Consider the following 13,241-nt stretch of genomic DNA (forward strand, 5'->3'; position numbering starts at 1 on the left):
ATAACAAACATGTCATACTTACCTCCACTGTGCAATTTGTTTGCAATCCAATCGTCCTCTTCTGGGGGGCCCCCAGTGGCTCTTGCGGCTCCTCCACACATTAGATAACCCCCTAGGAGAAGGACTCTCCCAGGGGAGGGGTTACCTTGCAGGCGCGCTCCCGAGTCTCCAGCATTCGGCATCCAAAGACACGAATGCCGGACACAGCCCCGCCCCCCCCGCCCCGGTGCCCACGTCATTGGATTTGATTGACAGCAGCGGGAGCCAATGGCTGCGCTGCTACCAATCTATCCAATCAAGAGCCGGGACCCCAGTCCAGAGAGGGACAGCGCGTCTCTGGCGTAGGAATTACGGAGCTCAGGTAAGTAAAACGGGGGGGGGCTGGGGGGGCGGTGACTGCCAGAAGTTTTTTCACCTTAATCCATAGGACCTTTAATGAAAGTATAACTATGGCCAAACTCTAAAATTACATACAGTATCTCACAAAAGTGAGTACACCCCTCACATTTTTGTAAATATTTTATTCTATCTTTTCATGTGAGAACACTGAAGAAATGACACTTTGCTACAATGTAAAGTAGTGAGTGTACAGCTTGTATAACAGTGTAAATTTGCTGTCCTCTCAAAAAACCTCAACACACAGCCATTAATGTCTAAACCTCTGGCAACAAAAGTGACTACACCCCTAAGTGAAAATGTTCCAATTGAGCCCAATTAGTCATTTTCCCTCCCCGGTGTCATGTGACTCATTGGTGCTACAAGGTCCCAGGTGTGAATGGGGAGCAGGTGTGTTTAAATTTGGTGTTATCGCTCTCACTCTCTGGTCACTGGAAGTTAAACATGGCACCTCATGGCAAAGAACTCTCTGAGGACCAGAAAAAAAGAAAAAGATGGCCTAGGCTATAAGAAGATTGCCAAAACCCTGAAACTGAGCTGCAGCACGGTGGCCAAGACCACACAGCGGTATAACAGGACAGGTTCCACACAGAACAGGCCAGAAGGAAGCCTCTTCTAAAGATGATGCACAAGAAAGCCCACAAACAGTTTACTGAAGACAAGCAGACTAAGGACATGGATTACTGGAACCATGTCCTGTGGTCTGATGAGACCAAGATAAACTTATTTGGTTCAGATGGTGTCAAGCGTGTGTGGTGGCAACCAGGTGAGGAGTACAAAGACAAGTGTGTCTTGTTTACAGTCAAGCATGGTGGTAGGATTGTCATGGTCTGGGGCTGCATGAGTTTTGCCGGCACTGGGGAGCTACAGTTCATTGAGGGAACCATGAATGGCAACATGTACTGTGACATACTAAAGCAGAACATGATCCCCTCCCTTCAGAGACTGGGCCGCAGGGCAGTATTAAAAAATAACGACCCCAAACACACCTGCAAGATGACCACTGCTTTGCTAAAGAAGCTGAGGGTAAGGGCGATGGACTGGCCAAGCATGTCTCCAGACCTAAACCCTATTGAGCATCTGTGGGGCATCCTCAAACAGAAGGTGGAGGAGCGCAAGGTCTCTAACATCCACCAGCTTTGTGATGTCATCATGGAGGAGTGGAAGAGGACTCCAGTGGCAACCTGTGAAGCTCTGGTGAACTCCATGCCCAAGAGGGTTAAGGCAGTGCTGGAAAATAATGGTGGCCACACAAAATATTGACACGTTGAGCCCAATTTGGCCATTTTCACTTAGGGGTGTACTCACTTTTGTTGCCAGCAGTTTAGACATTAATGGCTGTGTTATTTTGAGGGGACAGCAAATGTACACTGTTATACAAGCTGTACACTCACTACTTTACATTGTAGCAAAGTGTCATTTCTTCAGTGTTGTCACATGAAAAGATAGAATAAAATATTTACAAAAATGTGAGGGGTGTACTCACTTTTGTGAGATACAGTATTCCCGCACCCATAACCACCCGCAGCCAAACTGCTCTGCTTCTTAGCAGACGCACAGGGCTGCCATTCACTCTCAATGGCACCCCCACGCGTCTGAAACCGTAGCTCGTTTTTGGTTGCGGGAGATCGCGTGGTGCAAAAGTACAAGTATGTTATTTCCCTCCGGCTACATCTTCAAAAAGGTGCATTTACCCTTTTCCTGCATGAAACGCAGGTACAGAAGTCCATTCAAATGAATAGTCCGCCGTGCCCATGCAAAAATGCGCTTAGCTGTGATCCAAGTCTACACTTTGAAAAATGTCAACTGTCACCTTGAAAACAGAATCCTGAGAAATGGAGTAAACCAAAAATAGGGATTTGCTCGGTGCAACTAAATATTTGGCTTTTACCTTGACCTGCATGAAATAAGGAGTTTGATAAGGTAGAAGGTAATATCTATAATATTAATAGAAAAACGGAATAAAAAGTCTGTGTAAAGTGGATTTTTTTTTTCAATTGCACAAAAAAAATAAAAGTAGACCATGCTGCACTCTTTCTGCACAAAACTGTACTGTAGCATGGCATCAGAATGCATTAAAAATGCATTACATCAAAATAACCCCCCCCCCAGGAAACTTTGGGAAATAAAGATAGGAAAAACAAAACATTGAAAATGCATCAGAAACACACATAGGGAAATGCGTCTGGACTGCGTTTCTGTGGTGTGAAGCCGCCCTGAAGCGGCCCTTTGGGATGGGGACCCCCCATGTTATCTTTGCAAGAATGGCAACAATCTTTGCTTGAAATACCATACATGCATGATTAATATGTTACCATTAGGGTGTCATAGACATCTGAAGCCTCTGTTTTCATAAGAACGGCATACGTGGAATTTGGGCTCTGGGGATTCTGGGAAAAGAAGAGAGAACGAAATTTAGGTATCTATCCCAAAACACTGTGAACAGCCAGGTCAGGGTAAAACAGGTTTGTAAAGTCTTTTTTTTATTCTATAACAATAACAAACATGTTATACTTACCTGCTCTGTGCAAGGGTTTTGCAGTCCAGATCCTCCTCTTCTCAGGTATCTCTTCTGTGATCCTGGCCCCTCCCTCCTACCGAGTGCCCCCACAGCAAGCAGTTTGCTTTGGGGGCACACAAGCCGAGCCGAAGCTCTGTGTGTCCATTCAGACACCCCCCTTTCTTTCCTCATTGGCTAATTGACTTTGATTGACAGCAGCAGGAGCCAATGGAGCCGCTGCAGTGTCCTAGCCAATCAAGATGGAGAGTCCCGGACAGCCGTGGCACTCGTGTTCATCGCTGGATCGAGATGGGGCTCAAGTAAGTATTAAGGGGGCTGCTGCATGCAGCAGGCATTCACCACCAACTCATGACCCATTCACCACCAAAACCTGAACCATTCACCACCAAAACTTGGCCTATTCACCATCAAAACCTGACCCGTTCACCACCAAAACCTGACCCGTTCACCACCAAAACCTGACCCATTCACCACCAAAACATGACTCATTCACTACCAAAACTTGGCCTACTCACCACCAAAACCTGACCCGTTCACCACCAAAACTTGGCCTATTCACCACCAAAACCTGACCCATTCACCATCAAAACTTGGCCTATTCACCACCAAAACCTGACCCGTTCACCACCAAAACCTGACCCGTTCACCACCAAAACATGAACCATTCACCACCAAAACCTGACCCGTTTACCACCAAAACATGACCCATTCACCACTAAAACCTGACCCGTTCACCACCAAAACTTGGCCTATTCACCACCAAAACCTGACCCGTTCACCACCAAAACATGACCCATTCACCACCAAAACATGACCCGTTCACCACCAAAACATGATGCATTCACCACCAAAACCTGACCCTTCACCACCACAACCTTACCCATTCACCCGTTCAAGCAATAGGGGAAGCACAACAAACGCTCATTCATCCGGCAGTTGTGTGGTTAAAGTAATTGTAAAGGCGCAAGATATTTTACCTCCATGCATTCTATGTATGAAGGTAAAAAACCTTCTGTGTGCAGCAGCCACCACCCCGTCCCCCCCCCCCCCTCCCCCCTAATACTTACCTGAGCCCCCTCTCGATCCATCGATGTCGCACACCTGATTGGCTTCTGGCTCCTCATATGTATATTTGTTCTAGCAACTCAAAGGGTATTGAAGCCACTGGATCAGCATGACAAAGACATGGCTAGCATTTTTAGAAGAAGAGGTCAGCACTAGCAGCTTCCATATCCCTTAGTATATATCATTTAAAGTAAATGTAAACCCTCTGCCTTGTAAAACAAGTAATTCAGTCTAAAATAGAAATGAAAGGCAAAACATTTGTGTATAGGTATAAAAAAAAACCAGTATAAATACCAGTTTTCCCCCTTTTATATGAATGATCCCCCTCCCTCTGTTTTCAGCTGCCTAAGAGCTGGGGGGAGGAGAAACAACAGCACACTGATTTTGCCAGCAAACGGCTGTGCAGGGGGGAGGGGTTGTGCCAGGACAAGTCTGATCATTGGAGGAGAGCGGGCTGAGTTCCTAGCACAGCTAGAGAACTGACCAGGCTGTACTCGCTTGCCTAGTGTGGTCAGTTTTTAATAGGAAAGCAGAGGGACTGGCAGGAACATCAGGGATTTCACACAAAGGAAAAAATACAACTTTTTCATACAAGTACATGGTACAGCAGGCACATATCCGTAATAGGAAATGTTGGGGTAACATATTCTTTAATGGTAGAAAAATCATATACCTGATGTCTTGGTGATGTCCGACGTAGTTTTAGTCTGCAAAAATGTAAAATAAAATAGAATGAGCATTAAATGGCACAAGAGCAGCAAACAACCCCCACCCCCCCCCCCCCCCGCGCGGCACATCAACCCCCCTCCCTGCCCGATCACTGTCTGCCAGTCGGTCTGGCACTTACCCCAGCTGGGTGGCAGGTGGTGGACAGCTGGCATCGGCAGTGGCTCCTGTGTCCTCTCCTCCTAACTTCCCTCGTGCATCTCCTCCCCTCCTCTTAGTCATCCAATAGGATCGCCTGTCCTTTCAGCCAATGGAGTGATGGGTCTCAAGACCCACTTCCTGATTGGCCTGGAGGAGGATCAGTGTTACAATAGTGAATATTCATTAGCTATTAAACACACCTGGGTGGGCTCGGTTCGCATCCTCTGCGCCCCCAGCCCACCTTATTTTGAAGCCTATTAGAGCCTCAGGCTCTATTTAGGTGCTTCAAAAAAACACCCACCTCCATTGGAATCCATGCATCTGGCGTCTTGAAAAGGGGCCGGACTCATGGATGGGGGGGGGGGGTGCCCTTAATGGACGGGCCTCCCCTGACACCTACATATGATGCTGAGCTTCAGGGCTTGAAAGAACTCTAATAAAAGAAATCTTATAAATGAAAGGAGAAGACCAGGGACAATCAGGCCGGGAAGGAAAGGGATGGGTGATACTGGATATCCTCTAGCCAGGAAATGAGGCGAGTTCTATCTGATTTGCTAAGAACAAAGGGGTATTTGGCGCCCTCAGGGAGGGATGGTATGGGTTGTGTGCAGACACGGTAGTAAAAATGGTGGGACGATAAAGTGATTGAGATATAGGGGGAAAATCCATATAGTGCAAAAAGTCCAATAGACACTCCTAGGACCCCTGTGGGTGCTTCACTTTGAGGGTGCAGGCTCATGAACAGCTAGAAGGAGCTCTGGAGGAAGTAAATGACATCAGCCCCGCCCGCTTAGTGTACCCATGTCTACAGGAAGTGCCACCGAATATACCGGACTGACACCCTCAGATAGTGGAACGGATCCAGCAGATGATACTGCTTATACAAAGTGCTGGTTTATTGCTAACTTTTGAGTTGCTCTTTTATACTTTCATAAAATGCCCTAACTATACCTCCCAACTTTTTGCGATGGGAATGAGGGACACCTACAGTATCTCACAAAAGTGAGTACACCCCTCACATTTTTGTAAATGTTTTATTCTATCTTTTCATGTGACAACACTGAAGAAATGACACTTTGCTACAATGTAAAGTAGTGAGTGTACAGCTTGTATAACAGTGTAAATTTGCTGTCCCCTCAAAATAACTCAACACACAGCCATTCATCTCTAAACCGCTGGCAACAAAAGTGAGTACACCCCTAAGTGAAAATGCCCAAATTGGGCCCAAAGTGTCAATATTTTGTGTGGCCACCATTATTTTCCAGCACTGCCTTAACCCTCTTGGGCATGGAGTTCACCAGAGCTTCACAGGTTGCCACTGGAGTCCTATTCCACTCCTCCATGATGACATCACAGAGCTGGTGGATGTTAGAGACCTTGCGCTCCTCCACCTTCTGTTTGAGGATGTCCCACAGATGCTCAATAGGGTTTAGGTCTGGAGACATGCTTGGCCAGTTCATCACCTTTACCCTCAGCTTCTTTAGCAAGGCAGTGTTCATCTTGGAGGTGTGTTTGGGGTCGTTATCATGTTGGAATACTGCCCTGCGGCCCAGTCTCTGAAGGGGGGGGATCATGCTCTACTTCACTATGTAACAGTACATGTTGGCATTCATGGTTCCCTCAATGAACTGCAGCTCCACAGTGCCAGCAGCACTCATTCAGCCCCGGACCATGACACTCCCACCACCATGCCTGACTGTAGGCAAGACACACTTGTCTTTGTACTCCTCACCTGGTTGCCGCCACACACGCTTCACACCATCTGAACCAAATAGGTTTATCTTGGTCTTATCAGACCACAGGACATGGTTCCAGTAATCCATGTCCTTAGTCTGCTTGTCTTCAGCAAACTGTTTGCGGGCTTTCTTGTGCATCATCTTTAGAAGAGGCTTCCTTCTGGGACGACAGCCATGCAGACCAATTTGATGCAGTGTGCGGAGTATGGTCTGAGCACTGACAAGCTGACCCCCCACCCCTTCAACCTCTGCAGCAATGCTGGCAGCACTCATACGTCTATTTCCCAAAGACAACCTCTGGATATGACGCTGAGCATGTGCACTCAACTTCTTTGGTGGACCATGGTGAGGCCTGTTCTGAGTGGAACCTGTCCTGTTAAACTGCTGTATGGTCTTGGCCCCCGTGCTGCAGCTCAGTTTCAGGGTCTTGGCAATCTTCTTATAGCCTAGACCATCTTTATGTAGAGCAACAATTCTTTCTTTCAGATCCTCAGAGAGTTCTTTGCCATGAAGTGCCATGTTGAACTTCCAGTGACCAGTATGAGAGAGTGAGAGCGATAACACCAAATTTAACACACCTGCTCCCCATTCACACCTGAGACCTTGTAACACTAACGAGTCACATGACACCGGGGAGGTAAAATGGCTAATTGTGCCCAATTTGGACATTTTCACTTAGGGGTGTACTCACTTTTGTTGCCAGCGGTTTAGACATTAATGGCTGTGTGTTATTTTGAGGGGACAGCAAATTTACACATTTATGCCCCGTACACACGGTCCTCCATCGGACATTTTCCATCACACAAAGGTTGAGAGCTTGCTATAAAATTTTCCGACAACAAAATCCGTTGTCGGAAATTCCGACCGCTTGTACGGGGCATAATACAAGCTGTACACTCACTACTTTACATTGTAGCAAAGTGTCATTTCTTCAGTGTTGTCACATGAAAAGATAGAATAAAATATTTACAAAAATGTGAGGGGTGTACTCACTTTTGTGAGATACTGTAGATGGCACCGCTCCTCTCTCTATTTCTATCGGACTTATTGCAGCATCTAATTGCAGCTCACAGTGTGCAGTGAAATCAGAGTAAGCAAATTCAATAGCGAAGAGAATCCTGTACAACTGTGCAAGACTGAAGTGAAGGCTGGAGTTGAGCTTTAAATACTCTACCTTCTATAAAAATGTATAGTCATTGCAAGTAAAGCTAGGCAGACAAATCCAAATACTGCCATCAAAATCACATAAATCATTTTCACGATGCCTTCTTTCAATTCATAACCTGTAGACAAATATAAAAGAGGACAGATTACATTCTGATCTATATGTATAGAGTCCCAAATTAATTTTCAAAAAGAATAAATCTTAGAAAAAACAAATGCAACAATATTGTAAGCAGAATCTAATGCCCCGTACACAAGATAGGATTTTCCAACGGAAAATGTTCGATGGGACCTTGTTGTCGGAAATTCCGACCGTGTGGAGGGTCCATCGAACATTTTCCATAGGAATTTCCGTCACACAAAATTTGAGAACTGGATCTCAAATTTTCCGACAACAAAATCCGTTGTCGGAAGTTCCGATCATGTGCACACAATTCCGACGTACAAAATTCCACGCATGCTCGGAATCAAGCAGAAGAGCCGCACTGGCTATTGAACTTCCTTTTTCTCGGCTTGTCGTACGTGTTGTACGTCACCGCGTTCTTGGCGTTCTGAATTTCCAACAAGATTTGTGTGACCCGTGTGTATGCAAGACAAGTTTGAGTCAACATCCGTGGGAAAAAATCCATGGATTTTGTTGTCGGAATGTCCGATCGTGTGTACGGGGCATTACAGTTCTAAAAATCAGGAGGTCCTTTGAGAAGGTGGGAAATGGTCCAGGGCTGCCAAGTCCATTGGAATTTGTCATACTTGTCCTCAAGGATCGCCATCAATCTTTCGATAATGAGCGTATTGTAAACCCAGTTCTTCTATGTGGGCTCTTTTTTTTTTTCATTCTACTCTTACGATGATATTCTGATCTTATCCACCTAATGCCCCGTACACACGGTCGGATTTTCCCAATGGAAAATGTGTGATAGGACCTTGTTGTCGGAAATTCCGACTGTGTGTGGGCTCCATCACAGATTTTGAGAACAAAGTTTGAGAGCAGGCTATAAAATTTTCCGACAACAAAATCCGTTGTCGGAATTTCCGATCGTGTGTACACAAATCCGACGTACAAAGTGCCACGCATGCTCAGAATAAATAAAGAGATGAAAGCTATTGGCTACTGCCCCGTTTATAGTCCCGACGTACGTTTTACGTCACCGCGTTCAGAATGATCGGATTTTCCGACAACTTTGTTTGACCGTGTGTATGCAAGACAAGTTTGAGCCAACATCCGTCGGAAAAAATCCTAGGGTTTTGTTGTTGGAATGTCCGATCAATGTCCGACCGTGTGTACGGGGCATTAGACGTTGCTAGATTGTCTGTGATTCCCAGAGGTTCAATATATCGGGAAAGGATACTCATTCAAGGCATATCTGACTCTGTAATAGAGTCCACTGGCTCCGGTAAGAGTCCATCTTTCAAGGGTGGTGGACTACAAGGTGAACTTTTGATCACTGGTATAATCACTTTCCATATCACATGGTGGTTTACTGAAGGGGAGGTTTATCAATACTACTACCACTATTTGGATCACTATTGGGCTTTTTTGAGTGCACTTCCTTTTTTTATTAAGCATTTATTGAAATTATTATCGCTAGCGCTGAAAATCTTGTTTTGAATAATTGGACAATACCGAAAAAAGTAGAAGACTATGACGGGCAAGGAGGAAAAGACACTTCCTGGAGTAGCAATGTTTCATCACAGAGGTACATATTGTAATTAAAAAATAATTTATCCCCTTCATGCTGACCGTCCACAAATTTGCGTTCATGGCTGCAGCTGCAGGCATCACCCTGGTACAGTTTTTTAGAGCGGGCGGTTGGCTTTTGAGTGATAACAACCGATGCGGCTAAAAGCCACTTGGCTGTTATCCTAAAGGAGCGGGAGGGTGACGTCCCCCCTCTTGCCGCCTTCTGCCACTTTTCCCAGGTCTCTCGTCCCACCGGGAGGCCCGAGCCACCAGCCGGCAGATGCTGAGACTCGTACAAAGCCGGATTTGGCTCCGATCTGGTCTCCAATGTAAAATCCCGGAAGCAACGTCACTTCCGGTTTACTCGGCTACCAATGGTGGCGATTTTAAAAAAATGACAGTATTCAGAAAGGATCTGAATACTTTTAAGTGCAGATGAGGGGTTTGGGGTCTTTTAGACCCCTGATCACTCCATAAAAAGTACCTGTCTCCACCTATTACTGTCACAAGGGATGTTACATTTCTTCTGACAGTGATAAAAGTGATCAGATTTTTTTTTTTTTAAGGGACAATGTAAAAAATAAAAAAAAATAAGAAAAAAAAATGTTTAAAGCACCTCCGCCCCACGTGCTCTTGCAACAAATAAAACGCATACGTAAGTCACGCCCAAAAAATGTAAACGGTGTTCGAATCACACATGTGAGGTATCACCGCGATTGTTATGCCCTGTACACACGGTCGGACATTGATCAAACATTCCGACAACAAAATCCATGTATTTTTTCCGACGGATGTTGGCTCAAACTTGTCTTGCATACACACGGTCACACAAAGTTGTCGGAAAATCCGATCGTTCTGAACGCGGTGACGTAAAACACGTACGTCGGGACTATAAACAGGGCAGTAGCCAATAGCTTTCGTCTCTTAATTTATTCTGAGCATGCGTGGCACTTTGTGCGTCGGATTTGTGTACACACAATCGGAATTTCCGACAACGGATTTTGTTGCCGGAAAATTTTATAGCCTGCTCTCAAACTTTGTGTGTCGGAAATTGTGTGATGGAGCCTACACACGGTCGGAATTTCCGACAACAAGGTCCTATCACACATTTTCCATCGGAAAACCCTATCGTGTGTACGGGGCATTAGAGCGAGAGCAATAATTCTAGCACTAGACCTCCTCTGTAACTCTAAACTGGTAACCGTAAAAAAAAAAATTAAAGCGCCTGTGGAGATTTTTAGGTACCATAGTTTGCCGCCATTCCACAAGTGTGCGCAATTTCAAAGCATGACATGTTAGGTATCAATTTACTCAGCGTAACATCATATTTCACACTATATAAAAAAAAATTGTGCTACCTTAACTGTTTAGTTGTTTTTTTAAATTCACGAAAGTGTCTTTTTTCCCCAAAAAATGCGTTTGAAAGATCGCTGCGCAAATACAGTGTACAGTGCAAATACAAATACGATCACCATTTTATTCTCTGGGGTCTCTGCTAAAAAAATATATAGAATGTTTGGGGGTACTAAGTAATTTTCTAGCAAGAAATATGGATTTTAACTTGTAAGGAACAAATGTCAGAAATAGGCTGAGGCATGAAAGGGTTAAAGAAAAATGCTGAAAGTGAGCAAATAAAATACATGTTTTTTTTTCTGTGCTTTTATCCGCCATTTTTTTAAGCTGGTGGCAACGTCTCTTTAAAAAAGCAGAAGGCTCAGAAAGCTCCCTCACCTGTAATAACAACTTCCACAGAAGTAGAACTCCCAACTGCATTGTGTGCGATACAAGTATAACCCCCAGAATTGTTACTATGGTGGTCAATGTGAAGGGTGCGTTTCTTTTCCTTTAATTCGAATCCATCCTTGATCCAAGTGTAATGAGTCACAGCAGGTCTACTGCTAAGGAAGAAGCATTTCAGCTCTATGGCGCCCTCTGCTGTGCGAGATTTAATAACTTTAACTTCAACAGCAGCATCTACAGAAGAGGGTGCAGAGTCATAAATGGACAGGAGAAGGGAATACTGCATGTACTGTTCATAAGTAAATACATTCATAAATAAGAAGATAGATGCAGATGACAGGAAAGTGATTGAAATGAACAACCAGATTTAGACTTTACATACATAAGCTAGGGTGACCACGCGTCCCGGATTGCCCGGGACAGTCCCGGATTGCCCGGGACAGTCCCGCATTTTGCAGGTCTGTCCCGGGCACCTTCATTCCAGGACAATACAGTGCCCCGGAATGGAACTGACACTGCCACCCACCCCCATGGCTGATCTGTTGCCCCCCAAAAAAAAGGCCACCACATCGCTGCCTTACTCACTGACAGTACTTGTCCTGGCCGAGAATGTCTAGAGAGGCACAATCCCCGCCCCCCTGCTTGTGATTGGAGAAATCATAAATCCCGCCTCTTGCGTGTAATCGCTGTAGAGCCAGCATTGGAACAAGGTAAAACGGGTCTCGGCCGGCCAGGACAAGTACTGTCAGTGAGTAAAGTGGCAATGTGGCGGCCATTTTTGAGGGGCACAATCAATTCTTCTGAGTAAAGCGCGCACCCGCCGCCCCAGCTGTGCCGTGATTCGTTACAGCACAAGCTGATTTTTAGGAGGGGGGGTATAGCTCCCAACTGTCCCTGATTTGGGACAATGTCCCTCTGTCCCCTCTTACCTCCTCATTTGTCCCTCATTTTGGTCTGATCTATATAGATGTATATAAAATGCACTTTTTATCTATCAAAAAGTGTTTTCCAGCACTAAACTTTTCATCTGATTTCTAAATTGCTGCATTTGTAAATTTCAAAAGCCAATAGTAGTGGTAAAAAAAAGCACTTGTGGGTTTAACCAATCTTGTTTTTTGTACAATTCCCCTTTAAGGGGGCGTAGCAAGGGGTGTGTCCTATGCCTGCAAACTTTTGCTGATAGGTGTCCCTCATTCCCATCTCAAAAAGTTGTGAGGTATGGGGGGCCCTGTGAATGGTCCTGCAGCCTTCAGGGACCTGTAAAGTGTCCCAGGAGGTTGTGGAGAGGAAGGGGGGATGCCACTTCCGTTCAGATCCCCTTGGTGATCCATGCAGATGTAGGGGTGGGTAAATGTCCAAACTAGGTACCCGTTCTCCCCCTCAAAAAAAGTTTCCATTACTGTCAGAGGAGGGGGGGAGGAATAGAAAAAGCAGAACTTCTGTTTTTAACTGAAGTTCCGCTTTAATACAAATTCAGTTCAGCTAATCTTTCCTCATAGCTAAGCTCCTCTTATCAGTTTGGTTGCCCTTCTCTGCACTTTCTCCGGTTCCCCCATATCCTTCTTGAGAACTGGTGATCAAAACTGAACTGCATATTCCAGATGAGGTCTTACTAATGATTTGATTAGTTCATATGTGGTGGAACCGGTTTGAGGTTCTACAGTAGAAGAGATTCCTGTGGCTCCAAAGCCACCCAATCACTTCTACTATGTGTAAATGGTGTGTCCCAGTACAATACTCACACTTGATGTCCAGTCTTGCCTCCCGTTGTAAAGTGTATCCATTATGATGGCTAATCGTGCATTGAATATCGGTTCCATCATCTTCAGGGGTAGGATTATAGACCAGTTCTGAGTTTTCTCTCCAGTATCCTCCTAACAGATCCTCCGACCTCCTGTGGATCTGGCCAGGTTTATTCCATGTTATGATAGGCGGGCTGGAGCCACATGTGTGATTTGCAGAGCATGCAACATTGACAGGTCTTCCTGCAGTCATATCTTCGGGAACTGTAATTGTTGGAGGTTGTGGAGAATCTGAGAAATTCGAGGTTTTAAAAAAAAAAAAGGAGTTT

At 45.2% G+C, this 13,241-nt stretch overlaps 1 protein-coding gene across 1 annotated transcript in view; it reads right to left on the minus strand.

Annotated features, from left to right (window-relative positions):
- LOC141109809 (B-cell receptor CD22-like) overlaps positions 1 to 13,241 on the minus strand; it is a 99,438-nt gene that overhangs the window by 76,933 nt on the left and 9,264 nt on the right. The window contains exons 4-5 of the mRNA XM_073601077.1: positions 12,913 to 13,203; positions 11,162 to 11,404 (exon numbers count right to left, since the gene is read on the minus strand). Coding sequence (XP_073457178.1) covers positions 11,162 to 11,404; positions 12,913 to 13,203 — 534 coding nt within the window. The remainder of the gene's footprint in view (positions 1 to 11,161; positions 11,405 to 12,912; positions 13,204 to 13,241) is intronic.

Source organism: Aquarana catesbeiana, linkage group LG10 (assembly GCF_042186555.1).
Source record: "Aquarana catesbeiana isolate 2022-GZ linkage group LG10, ASM4218655v1, whole genome shotgun sequence".
NCBI classification, from domain to species: Eukaryota; Metazoa; Chordata; class Amphibia; order Anura; family Ranidae; genus Aquarana; species Aquarana catesbeiana.